We start from the raw sequence: 13,261 nt of genomic DNA, 5'->3' as shown, positions 1-13,261 counted from the left end.
ACAGACACACACAGAGACAGCGATCTAGACCAATGCATCCAGCATCTGCACCTTTCCTGAGTTCACCTCCTTTCACTTCACTTCCTACAAACCAACAGTTTAATCCCAAAATGAGAAAAGAAATGGAATAGGAGGGGTGAGAAGAGAGGGTGCTGTACTCACAGAGGTTGGTGCAGTCTGGGGTAACACTCAATCTTCATTGAGAGAGAGAGAGAGCAGCAGGAGCTCATGATCCAACTTCCGCATTCAGACAATGAGGGGATGCTCTGATTGGTAGGAGGACCAGCCTTCCTTCCGGTCCTCCAAGGCTCCCCATTGGTCATGCCTCCCCGTGTCACGGTTAAGGGAGGGGCACGTGAAGGTAGTGGAGGAGAGAGGTCGCCTGGGCCTCACAAAGACCAGTGCCGCCGCGTGACGCGCGGCGCGGTGGACCAATGGGAAAGGCTGGAACGCCGCACGGGCGGGCGGGCGGTCCGTCAAATCAACGCGCGGCCTCTGTGACGACGGCGGTCCCTCCATTCACGTGACCGGTTGCTCCTGCAGATGCGCCGTTGCGGGGGGGGTTAAGGGGAGCTGATGTTGTGTTGGTCTGGAGGGTCCCTGTGTCCAGGAAGAGGTGAGTGTGGCTCAGTCAATGAGCATCAGTCAGATCCTGCTGGAGCATGGGGGGAGGTGGGATATTAGGTACAGCAAGAGTTAAAGAGTGTGTAGGATGGAGATTTACAGCTTTTTTAGGTAATCAGTCCCTTTCTGGACAATACTGGGGGATGGGTAATATCAGAAACAGCAGAGTGAGAATTGAAGAAATGTGTGTGTGTCGGGTGGAGATCAGAGCTGAAAATGTGTTGCTGGAAAAGCTCAGCAGGTCAGGCAGCATCCGAGGAACAGGAGATTCGACGTTTCGGGCATGAGCCCTTCTTCAGGAATGAGGAAAGTGTCCTCATTCTTTCCTCATTCCTGATGAAGAGCTTTTGCCCGAAACGTCGATTTTTTTTTTCCCTGCTCCTCGGATGCTGCCTGACCTGCTGAGCTTTTCCAGCATCACTCTGATCTCCAGCATCTGCTGTCTTTTTCGCCTGGAGGTTTTACTAGCTACCTGATGAAGGTGCAGAGCTCTGAAAGCTCGAACTTCTAAACAAATCTAATGGACTACAACCTAGTGATGTGTGATTTTTTTACCTTTGTACACCCCAGCCCAACACTGGCATCTGCATATTGTAACTTGATTTTTTTTTAGGTAAGTTCTACAGAAACTAGAATGATCTGTTCTGAATTCCTGTCATGTGCAGGCAGCAATGACTTTTGTAATCCCCTTTTCACAGGATATGAGAAGAGCAGCTTTGCAGGTAGAGCTCCCCAACTGAGTACCATGTGAAGGTCTGACAGAGCCCCTTGATTCGTGGGACAGGAGAGACGTCCCTCTTTCAGTCCAGAAGGGGCAAATTCTTTGAACGTTTTTGTCTGCTTCAGTAGGCTCTTAAAGTATCATCTTTACCTGAACCACAGGGGCACGTGCCTGAGCCAGTTTGCCCACTGTGGGGAAAGGAAGTCTCAGGAGGCATTCCGCGCGCCATGGAGAAACCGTGGAAGTGTGGGGATTGCGGCAAAGGATTCGGCTACCCCTCCATGCTGGAGATCCACCGCCGTGTCCACACTGGGGAGCGGCCCTTCACCTGCACCGTCTGCGGCAAGGGCTTCACCCGCTCGTCGCACCTGCTGACCCACCAGCGGCTCCACACCGGGGAGAGGCCGTTCAGCTGCTCCGTCTGTGGCAAGAGCTTCTCTCACTCGTCCAGCCTGCACAATCACCAGCGGGTCCACACCGGGGAGCGGCCCTTCACCTGCTCCATCTGCGGCAAGGGCTTCCCTTACTCGTCCACCCTGCTGCGGCACCAGCAGGTCCACACCGCGGAGCGTCCTTCACCTGCTCCGTCTGCAGCAAGGGCTTCTCTCACTCGTCCACCCTGCTGCGGCACCAGCAGGTGCACACCGTCTTTACCTGAACCACAGGGGCACGTGCCTGAGCCAGTTTGCCCACTGTGGGGAAAGGAAGTCTCAGGAGGCATTCCGCGCGCCATGGAGAAACCGTGGAAGTGTGGGGATTGCGGGAAAGGATTCCGCTCCCCCTCCGTGCTGGAGATCCACCGCCGTGTCCACACTGGGGAGAGGCCGTTCAGCTGCTCGGTGTGCGGCAAGGGCTTCACCCAGCTGTCTATCCTGCTGACCCACCAGCGTTTCCACACCGGGGAGAGGCCCTTCACCTGCTCCGTCTGTGGCAAGTGCTTCACCCAGTCGTCCACCCTGCTGACCCACCGGCGGGTCCACACCAGGGAGCGGCCCTTCACCTGCTCCGTCTGCGGCAAGGGCTTCACCCGCTCGTCCGACCTGCTAACCCACCAGCGGGTCCACACCGGGGAGCGGCCGTTCAGATGCTCGGTCTGCGGCAAGGGCTTCACCTGCTCGTCCGACCTGCTAACCCACCAGCGGGTCCACACCGGGGAGCGGCCGTTCAGCTGCTCCGTCTGCGGCAAGGGCTTCACCCGCTCGCCCGACCTGCTAACCCACCAGCGGGTCCACACCGGGGAGAGGCCGTTCAGCTGCTCGGTCTGCGGCAAGAGCTTCACCCGCTCGTCCACCCTGCTGCAGCACCAGCGGCTTCACACTGGGGAGCGGCCCTTCACCTGCTCCGTCTGCGGCAAGAGCTTCTCTCGCTCGTCCAACCTGCTGACCCACCAGCGGCTCCACATCAGGGAGCGGCCCTTCACCTGCTCTGTCTGCGGCAAGGGCTTCACCCGCTCGTCCAACCTGCTAACCCACCAGCGGGTCCACACCGGGGAGAGGCCGTTCAGCTGCTCGGTCTGCGGCAAGAGCTTTACCCAGTCGTCCAACCTGCTGCAGCACCAGCGGCTTCACACCGGGGAGCGGCCCTTCACCTGCCCTGTCTGCGGGAGGGGCTTCGCTCACTCCCACCACCTGCTGCGGCACCAGCAGGGGCACAAGTGACGGGGCCAGCCGCTGTGAGTCACCGCCCAGGGCTGAACCCTGGGTGGGATGGGGGAGGGTCACTGCAGTTGCTGTGCTCTCATCCCCTTGGCATCCAGTGGCTCTGCGAGCCTGCGACTGCGCATTTCCTCCTGAAGTAGAGATGTACAACACAGAAACAGACCCTTCGCTCCAACTCCTCCATATCCTCAACTAATCAAGTCCCATTTGCCAGCAATTGGCCCTATCCCTCCAAACCCCTCCTTACACAGATACCCAAGTGGATGCCTTTTAAATGTTGCAATTGTACCAGCCTCCACCACTTCCTCTGGCAGCTCATTCCACACGCGCACACACCACCCTCTGTGTGAAAAATGTTGCCCCTTAGGACCCTTTTTAAATCTTTCCCCTCTCACCCTAAACCTATGCCCTCTAGTTCTGGCAAAAGACTTTGTCTATCCCTATCCATGCCCCTCATGATTTTATAAACCTCTCTTAAAGTCAACCCTCAGCCTCCGACGTTCCAGGGAAGACAACCCCAGCCTGTTCAGCCTCTCCCTGTAGCTCAAACCCTCCAACCCTGGCAACATCCTTGTCAATCTTTCTGAACCCTTTCAAGTTTTGCAACATCCTTCCGATAGACCAGAAGTACACATAATACAAAGGAACTTCGATTATCCAGAATTAGATGAACCAGCACGGTGGCTCAGTGGTTAGCGCTGCTACCTCACAGTACCAGGGACCCAGGTTTCATTCCTGCCTCAAGCGACAGACTGTGTGGAGTTTGCACATTCTCCCCGCGTCTGCGTGGGTTTCCTCCTAGTGCTCCGGTTCCGTCCCACAGTCCAAAGATGTGCAGGTCAGGGTGAATTGGCCATGCTAAATTGCCCGTAGTGTTAGGTACATTGGTCAGAGGGAAATGGGTCTGGGTGGGTTACTCTTCGGAGGGTCAGTGTGGACTGGTTGGGCCTGTTTCCACACTGTAAGGGATCTAATCGTCAAGCGACTGAAATACACCCTGCATGTGTCCTTTGGATAATCGAGGTTCCTGTGTATTCCAAAAGTGGCCTAAGCAACGTCCTGTCCAGACCCCAACCCCTATACTCAGTGCTCTGACCAATAAAGTGATCTGCAGAATCTGCGGGACTTGCTTAATCCTGGGAGGTGTTGGGATGAATATAGGTCTCGGGAGGGTAGAACTGTAGTTGTTGCTTGGGGAATCGGGGGGGCGCTGCGAAGCTGTTGTTTGGACTGCTGACCGAAACTGCCTGTGCAGCTGGGCTGCTGTTTACAAGACTGAAACCGTCCACTCCAAGGCCGAGTGAGCTCAATAACAGGCTCTGCTCAGCGCAGCTGCCGAGGCCAAACGAGCTCAATAACAGGCGGCTGGACTGTTGTTTACGAGACTGAGACCGTCTTGTGGATAGCTGCCAAGGCCAAATGGGCCCTGTCACAAGAAACGCTTTGTATGCGAGAGATCACGTAGCTTTGCTTAGAAAAGTATATCAAGGGCGATTTTGTAGGGGGAAGGCAGAATGTGCGCCTTCTCCAGTGAATGCATGGTGATTCACTGTATCAGCTACGATTCTGCAATAAAGCCTGCTTGAGCCAAACAATTGAGCGTCTGTGGTCTCTCCTCCTAAACGAACACGCAAGGACGGGACCCCTGTCCTAACAGTGTCTACACTGGGGAGAGACCGTACACCTGCTCTCAGTGCGGGAAGGGCTTCACCTACTCCTCCAACCTGCGGAGCCACCAGCGAGTTCACGTGCCTTCGCAGGGGGATTGAAGGAGTGACGGTCGAGTACCATTATCGATTGGACTATCAACCCGGTTCCGGGGACTCCCGGGTTTGAATCCCCCCATGACAGATGGCAGAATTGGTATTCGGTCAGAAATGTGGAGTTCGGAATCTAACAATGAGACCGTTTCAGGGAGGGGGTGGTGCGGGGGGAGAAAACCCCCATCTGATTCACTCTCTCCCTTGTTAGGGAAGGGAACTGCCATTGTGGGAAAGAATACACTCAATCGTTCCAGCTGCATCCTTTACCCGGTCTGGCCTACACGTGACTCCAGACCCACAGCAGTCTGGTTGACTCTACACTGCCCTCCCCCCACTGGCAAAGGAGCGGGGAGAAACTTACTTGGAGACAGGGTATGGGTTGAAATTGCTGAGTGAGGCAATACTTCCTCCGGGTTACGGCTGTACTAAGGATCCAGTTACAAAGGGACAACTTGGTGCTGATCAATAGTAAAGACAGTGAGGGGCGGGGGGGTAGGGACAGGGGAGGTGTGGTGTGTGCACTTTCACCTTGAGCTGTTCAAAAAGCAACTACTTTTTCTTTGTCTTTTTGCTGGGAGGGATCTGAAGCTGTAAGAAAGTTGGGTTGCAATAAAGGTTACCTGAACTTACCCCCTGGCTCAGACTCTCATTGAAAGCTTTGAGCTCCAAGAGGTTTTTGTTTTAAAGCTGCTCATTTCTTTCAGCCTCCTGTACTAAGTTTAGAACATAGAACAATCCAGCGCAGAACAGGCCCTTCAGCCCTCGATGTTGCGCCAACCTGTGAGCTATTCTCAGCTCATTCCCCGACACTATCCCAAAATCATCCATGCGCTTATCTAAGGATTGTTTAAATCTCCCTAATGAGGCTGAGTTGACTACCTTAGCAGGTAGGGCATTCCACGCCCTTACCACTCTCTGTGTAAAGAACTTACCTCTGACATCTGTCTTAAAGCTATCACCCCTCAATTTGTAGTTATGCCCTCTCTTGAATAAGGGCACAACATTTGCAATCCTCCAGTCCTCAGATACTAAATCCGTCGATAATGACGACTCAAATATCAAAGCCAAAGGCTCTGCTATCTCCTCCCTAGCTTCCCAGAGAATCCTCGGATATATCCCATCCAGCCCAGGGGACTTGTCTACTTTCACTCCTTCTTGAATTGATAACACCTGTGCGTAACTAACCTTGATCCTTTCGAGTCTAATATCTCGTACCTCATTCTTTTCCTGAGTGAACACCGATGAGAAATGTTCATTTAGCACCTCTCTGATCTCTACAGGGTCCACACTCCACTTCCCACTTCTGTCTTTGACTGGCCCTATTCCTACCCTAATCATCCTTTTATTCCTCACATACCTATAGAAAGCTTTCGGGTTCTCCTTTATTCTATTTGCTAAAGATTGCTCGTGTCCTCTCTTTGCTCTTCTTAACCCTCTCTTTCAATCCTTCCTCGGTGATCTGTAATTCTCTATCGCTTCATCTGTACCATCTTGCCTCATCAACACATAAGCCTCATGGAACAGCATCATAAGATACAGAACTTATATCAAAATATCAAATGTCATGCAATTAATAGAATATATTGAACAAACTTAGATAGTCTTCATCTCTTAGAATGGGTGCGGGCTTTGGTTCATTAATATGTAACAATGTTCTTGAGTTGACTTAAGGTTTTATAAAAAAAAAAGACATCTCCGCTCAGACAATGCATTAAAGGTGTGAGATTTGAACCTGTCAGTATTCCAACCTTGAATCAGACTGGTTTTGTTTCCAAAGTCGGAATTTGTAAAATATTAGATTGTGCGCTTTTTGAACAAAATTGAATGTATCTGCAAATATAATTCTGCCAATACAAATTCACCCCAAAGAGTTGTGTGTGAGTGCATGAGAGAGTGTGCATGTGAGTTTGTGTGAGTGTGCGCAGAAGTGTGCGTGTGCATGCTTGGGAAAGGGAAGTGTGAGGGAGTATGAGGCTGAGAGTGTGTTGAGGGGTGTGTGTGTGTCTGTCTGTCTGTCTGAGATAGAGTATGTGTGTGAGAGAGATGCTTAATCAAAGCAAGGGGTTGCATTTTTGCTAAAACAAGGACTTGTACAGATAATGATCGGGCCATGAATCGTGTTAGAGAGCAGACAGACATGGGGGAGGTGGGGGGGTCGTGGTGTTCAGGTACATAGTTCTGTGGAAGTTGCATCACTGCTCGACAGAGTGGTTAAGGCGGCATTTCGCAACATTCCCTTCATTGTTCACACCATTGAGTATAGGGATTGGGACATCATATTGAGGTTGTACAGGATGTTGGTGAGGTCACTTTCAGAGTACTGAGTACAGTTCTGGTGGCCCTGTAATAGGAGAATACTATTAGAGAGGGTTTAATAAAGATTTACCAGGATGTTGTAAGGACTGGAGGGTTGAATTATAAGGAGACTTTATTCACTGGAGCACAGGAAGTTGGGGGTGACCTCATTGAGGTTGATAAATTCATGAGGAGTGGAGGCAAGTGAATAGCAAATGGCTCTTGTTTAGCGTAGGAAAACTCAAAACTCGGGGGACTTTTTTTTAATGTGAGGAGAGAGATTTAAAAGGAACCGGAGGGGCAACATTTTGAAAGAGGGTGATTTGCATGTGGAATGAACTTGCTGAGGATGTGGTCGATGCAGGTACAGTGACAACATTGAAACAGCATTTGGATGGGTACATGAATAGAAAGGTTTAGAGGGATATGAGCCAAATGCAGGCAAGTAGGACTGGTTCAGTTTGGAATCCTGGTCGGCATGGACGAATTAGACCGAAGTGTCTGTTTCTGTGCTGTATACCTCTATTGAAACCAGTCAAATTCTGAAAGGGGCTTGACAGGATAGATGCAGATAAAATGCCCCTTTGTGGGGAGGGTCACAGAATCCCGACAATGTGGAAGTGGACCATTCAGCCCATCTATTTCACTCTGGCCTCTGAACAGTATCCCACCTATATCCAACCCCTTACGCCGTATTTTCCATGGCCAATCCACCCTAACCTGTATATTCCTGGTCACTATGGGTAATTTAGCACGGCCAATTCTCCCTAACCTACACTCTAATCTGTAAATTACCTTCTCAAGAATGTAATTTAAATGCAGAGTTTTTCTAAGAAAAATGTCAGTTTGACTCAACATTGGAACACAGACAGAATTCACACCTATTGTCTCTACTTATAAATAGAGTAACGTCTCTTCGAAATGTAGATTCATTTAGATATAACTGCGTCACTTTACATATTAAGACATCCCTTTGAATGTGCCACATCCCTTTGAAATGTAATCTTGTCCATTTACATCCCTGTATTTGCGGAAATACCCGTTAAAATGTCCATGTCCCTTTAAAATGCAGATTGCCCCCTTTAGATATGAGGCCGTTCCGTTAGATGTCGGAATATCTGTTTAAATGGAGCCGTGAGCTTTCCCAATGTAGACAGGGCTCCTCGAAACGTGGCAGTGTCCCCCCTGCAGCTGCAGAGCGAGACAGGAGAGTTTGTTTTTGTGAATGAGCAGTTGTAGCGCGAGGTGGCTGTTGCTTGGTGACGGTGAGGCTCCCCCGGCCCCGCCCATCCCCCCGTGCAGACGTCACGCGGGGGTGAAGGCGGTTGGGAGGAGAAGTCGCTCGAGCGGGGAAGCGGCGGCCGTTAGGAAAATGGCGCCGTGCGGCCCGGGGCAGACCCCCGTCACTGGTCACCGCCGCCTTCCTGGTGCAGCTGCTGTGTCACGGCCACACCGGCCGGCTGTACAGCAGGCAGGAGCCGGTGACCATTCTGGAGGCGGATGGGGTTAAGGGCCTGTTTGGGAACTGGTCGGCCGCCTGGGTGGTGGAGTTCTACTGGTCGTGGGGCGGCCCCTGTGTCAACTATGGGGCCACCTGGAAGGTACTGGGCCCGGGAGGTGAAAGGTGAGGCAGGTTGTGGGGGGGACGGAGGGGAAGGAATGTGGGGCCTGTCCTGTCATAGTCACATTTTACACTCACTTTCCATCTGCTTTTACTGGCGCTTGTGCTGTTTACCCCTCACTGTTTGTTTTAATCCTTGTGCTGTTTACCCCTCACTGTTTGTTTTAATCCTTGTGCTGTTTACCCTTTGTTGTTACTTGTGCAATTGCTGAGGGTAGTGTGTAAATACTAGTGAAGGATACTATGCACCAGCATGTATGTGTTCCTTAGTCATTCAAGGGGCAGGACCTGTTGAAAATGGTTAGTAAAGCATATGCTGCACTCAGCCTTGTTAACATGGATTTGGTTTGTTATTTGGAAGAATATACTTTTTATTTAGAGTCATAGAGATGTACAGCACAGAAACAGACCCATTTGGTCCAAGCCAACCAGATATCCTAAATTAATCTAGTCCCATTTGCCAACACTTAGCTCATATCCCACTAATCCCTTCCTATTCATGTACCCATTCAGATGTGTTTTAAATGCTGCAATTATACTGGCTTCCATTATTTCCTCTGGCAGTTCATTTCATACATGCACCACCCTCTGCATGGAAAAGTTGCCCCATGGGTACCTTTAATATCTTTCTGCTCTCACCCTAAACCTATGCCCTCTAGTTGTGAACCTCACCCCTACACTGACGAAAAGACATTTTCAAAAAAAAGTGAGTAGCCAGACAAAATGCAAAAGCTATAAAATGTTGGGCCACATGGGGGAAAAAGAACTGTGGCTCTACCCTTTATTTCTCCTCTCGGTATTTGAATTCTTAACATCTGTCAATAACACCAGCATTGCCGCAGAGCATATTGTGTCTGCTCCTTGGTGTGAACAACAGCGCACCTGCCTGCTGGTGTCACCAACACATTATCCATGCTCCTCGCTATCAGCAGAAAAGGCAGCATCACTTATTTCTGTTCCTAAAGGTCTTCCCTTTATTCTTAAAGCTGTGCTCTCTGGTCCTAGTCTCTCCTACCAATGGAAACATCATCTTCCCAATGTCATTGCACTGTGGGGATGAAGCCCTACCCTGTCCGGTAATTTCTGCTGGTAAGAGAGACTAGGCCTCCAGGTTAGAGGGAGTAGCTTAACTGCTTTTCCCAGAGGGTCGTGAATCTATGGAATAGTCTAGATTAGTGGTGCTGGAAAAGCACAGCAAGTCAGGCATCATCCGAGGAGCAGGAAGATCGATATTTTGGACAAAAGGCCTTCATCAAAATCTATGGAATACTCTGGCCAAAGGAAGCAATAGAGGTAGCTTCATTAAGTACATTCAAGACCCAGTTAGGTGGGTTTTTGCCTGGCAGTGGAATTAAGGGGTTCCTTGTGATGGTGTAGGGAGGAGGAGATGAGACGATGGATAGATCAGCCATGGTCTTCATGATTGCGGAGCAGGCTCACTTGTAGCAACTGGAGTGAATCCAGGGAGGGAGCAGACTTTGCGACCTCAGGTATGTACTTTGGTTACCCAGGTGAGGAGGGACATTAGGACAGGCTGGGACTGTTTCCCATAGCGTGCCAGAGTCTGAGGAGTGACCTTATACACTTTTATATCGTCATGAGGGACATGGATAGGGTAAATAGACATAGTATTTTCCTTTGGATGGGGGAGCACAGAACTAGAGGATAATAAGTTTAGGATCGAGAGTGTGGTGTTGCAGCAAGTCAGGCAGCATCCCAGGAGCAGGAAAATCAACGTTTTTGGGGAAAAGCTTTTCATCAAGAAAACGTGTGTGTGAGTTTGTGTATAAGACTGTGCATCAATGAGTGTGTATTTGCATGTGTACATGCTTGATAACGTGTGATTGCGATGGAGAATGAGCCTTCGAGAGGGTGTGTGTGTTGAGAGGATGCTGTATGTGTATGTCTGAGAGAGAGCGTGTGTATGATGGAGGGGTTGCATTTTACTAAAATAAAGGAGGGCAAGACTTGTACAGGTAATGTTAGAGCCTGGGTCGTGTTGTAGAACAGAGACCTAGGGGTGTTCGGGTTCATTGTTCTTGAAAGTTACATCATTGATAGACGGGGGTGAAGAAGGTGTTTTGCACGCTTGCCTTCATTGTTCACATAAGTAAAACCTAAAATATGCCATCCCATATTCCCAATTCCTCCGCCGTATCTGCTCCCAGGAGGACCAGTTCCACCACAGAACACACCAGATGGCCTCCTCCTTTAGAGAACGCAATTTCCCTTCCCATGTGGTTAAAGATGCCCTCCAACGCATCTCGTCCACGTCCCGTACCTCTGCCCTCAGACCCCACCCCTCCAACCGTAATAAGGACAGAACGCCCCTGGTGCTCACCTTCCACCCTACCAACCTTCACATAAACCAAATCATCCGCTGACATTTCTGCCACCTCCAAAAAGACCCCACCACCAGGGATATATTTCCCTCCCCGCCTTCCGCAAAGACTGTTCCCTCCATGACTACCTGGTCAGGTCCACCCCCCACCCCCCCCTTACAACCCACCCTCCCATCCTGGCACCTTCCCCTGCCACCGCAGGAACTGCAAAGCCTGCGCCCACACCTCCTCCCTCACCTCCATCCAAGGCCCTAAAGGAGCCTTCCACATCCATCAAAGTTTTCCCTGCACATCCACCAATATTATTTATTGTATCCGTTGCTCTCAAGGCAGTCTCCTCTACATTGGGGAGACTGGATGCCTCCTAGCACAGCACTTTAGGGAACATTTCTGGGACACCCGCACCAACCAACCACACCGCCCGTGGCCCAACATTTCAACTCCCCCTCCCACTCTACCGAGGACATGGAGGTCCTGGGCCTCCTTCACCGCCGCTCCCTCACCACCAGATGCCTGGACGAAGAACGCCTCATCTTCTGCCTCGGGACACTTCAACCCCAGGGCATTAATGTGAGCTTCAACAGTTTCCTCATTTCCCCTTCTGCCACCTCACCTTAGTTCCAAACTTCCATCTCATCACTGTCCCCATGACTTGTCCTACCTGCCTATCTTCTTTTCCACCTATCCACTCCACCGTCTCCCCCCACCGTCCCGACCTATCACCTTCATCCCCTCCCCCACTCACCTATTATACTCTATGCTACTTTCTCCCCATCTCCACCCTCCTCTAGCTTCAGGCTCTCTGCCTTTATTCCTGATGAAGGGCTTTTGTCCGAAATGTTGATTTTACTCAGCTCCTCAGATGCTGCCTGAACTGCTGTGCTCCTCCAGCACCACTAATCCAGAATTCATTGTTCACCTGCTGAGTACAGGGGTTGGGACATCATGTTGGAGATGCACACAGAAAGTACTTTACTCAGAGGGTGATAGATGTCAGGAATGCATTGCCAGCAGAAGTAGAGACCCGGACGGTAGATTCATTTAAGGTGCATCTTGGGGGGTGCGTGGGGGGGAGATATCCAAGATGGCAGCGACCCAGCAAGTCTGAGTCTGTAGTGCTCTTCCCAAGCCTCAGGCAAAGTGGGCTGTCTGCCTCCACCACACCTGCCAAATTATTTAAATAGCTTTCATTTAAATACAGCTAGTTATTTTGCACCAAACTTGAGCAGTTTCATGCCCCGTTAAAATGACTAAAGGAAACAATGCTCGCAGTACATAGGAACCGCTCCCCAGCTGCAGCAGAGGCGTCTGCAGCTGCCCCAGGGGACTTAACTATGGTGGCGAACCTTGTTGCAGTGATTTCTAAGTTTGAAGAGAAGATCGACCCCTTCATAGAAGAGTCCAGGAACAGGTGGGAGTCGCTCTCGGTCGCGCTGCAGAAGCACGACTGAGATATTAAAAGAATCGAACGTCGAGTTTGAGAGGCGGAGCCAAAGGCCGCGACTTCCGAGGCTGCTGCAGAATCAGCCGTGGGTCGGGTCCGGACTCTCGAACAGCAAGTCCGGGCCTTGGAAGATCATGTCAACGTAAAAATATTTGTTTGCTGGGCCTTCCCGAATGGGAAGAGGAAGGCCAGCTTACAATGTTTCTGGAGCAGTGGCTTCCGCAGTTATAGAATCTGGAGGCTGGATCAGGCCAGGTCAGGGTAGAATGGGCCCACCGGGTTGCAATACACAAGCCTGGCTTGGACCAGCGCCCCCACCTGGTCCGGTTCCAACTGCAATGCTTTAAGGAGAAGCAGATGCTCCTGGAAGCTTCCAGAAATCTTGGGAAAGATCCCCAAGCCTTGATTTACAAAGGACCCAAGATTATGCTGTTTCAGGACTTTTCCCCAGCTCTGCTCCAGAAGAGGAGGGCGTTTAAGGGATTTAAACATTCAGTACTCCCTGCGCTAACCAGCGGCGCTACGTTTTAGCCGTGAAGGGTCAGTGTATAACTTTGGATCACTGGAGAAGGCCAAGGAAGTTTTGGACTCTCTTAGATAAATTGTAAGAGTTAACTAGTGTGGTGAATGATGTTGTTCTGCCCTCCCCCTTCTCCGGTTCACCCTTTTTTTTCTTTTATAACTTTATTGTTTAATATTATCTCCAGGGAGTGGGGGGTGTGTGGCTTATTTGTTCTCCACTCAGCGATTTTCCCCTTTTTTTTTTGTAAGTATATATAGGCCGGGTGGTCTA

General features: G+C 50.7%; 1 protein-coding gene across 1 annotated transcript in view; it reads left to right on the top strand.

Moving 5' to 3' along the window:
- The window catches only part of LOC132807113 (gastrula zinc finger protein XlCGF7.1-like), a 66,198-nt gene extending 61,031 nt beyond the window's left edge, over nucleotides 1-5,167 (top strand). The window contains exon 3 of the mRNA XM_060821414.1: nucleotides 1,636-5,167. Coding sequence (XP_060677397.1) covers nucleotides 1,636-3,003 — 1,368 coding nt within the window. The 3' untranslated portion in view covers nucleotides 3,004-5,167. The remainder of the gene's footprint in view (nucleotides 1-1,635) is intronic.
- Nucleotides 5,168-13,261: the final 8,094 nt, after the last annotated feature.

The sequence above is a fragment of the Hemiscyllium ocellatum genome (assembly GCF_020745735.1).
Source record: "Hemiscyllium ocellatum isolate sHemOce1 chromosome 27 unlocalized genomic scaffold, sHemOce1.pat.X.cur. SUPER_27_unloc_1, whole genome shotgun sequence".
NCBI lineage: Eukaryota > Metazoa > Chordata > Chondrichthyes > Orectolobiformes > Hemiscylliidae > Hemiscyllium > Hemiscyllium ocellatum.
The sequence above is the reverse complement of the archived record's forward strand: the minus strand, read 5'-3'. Positions and strand labels throughout refer to the sequence as shown.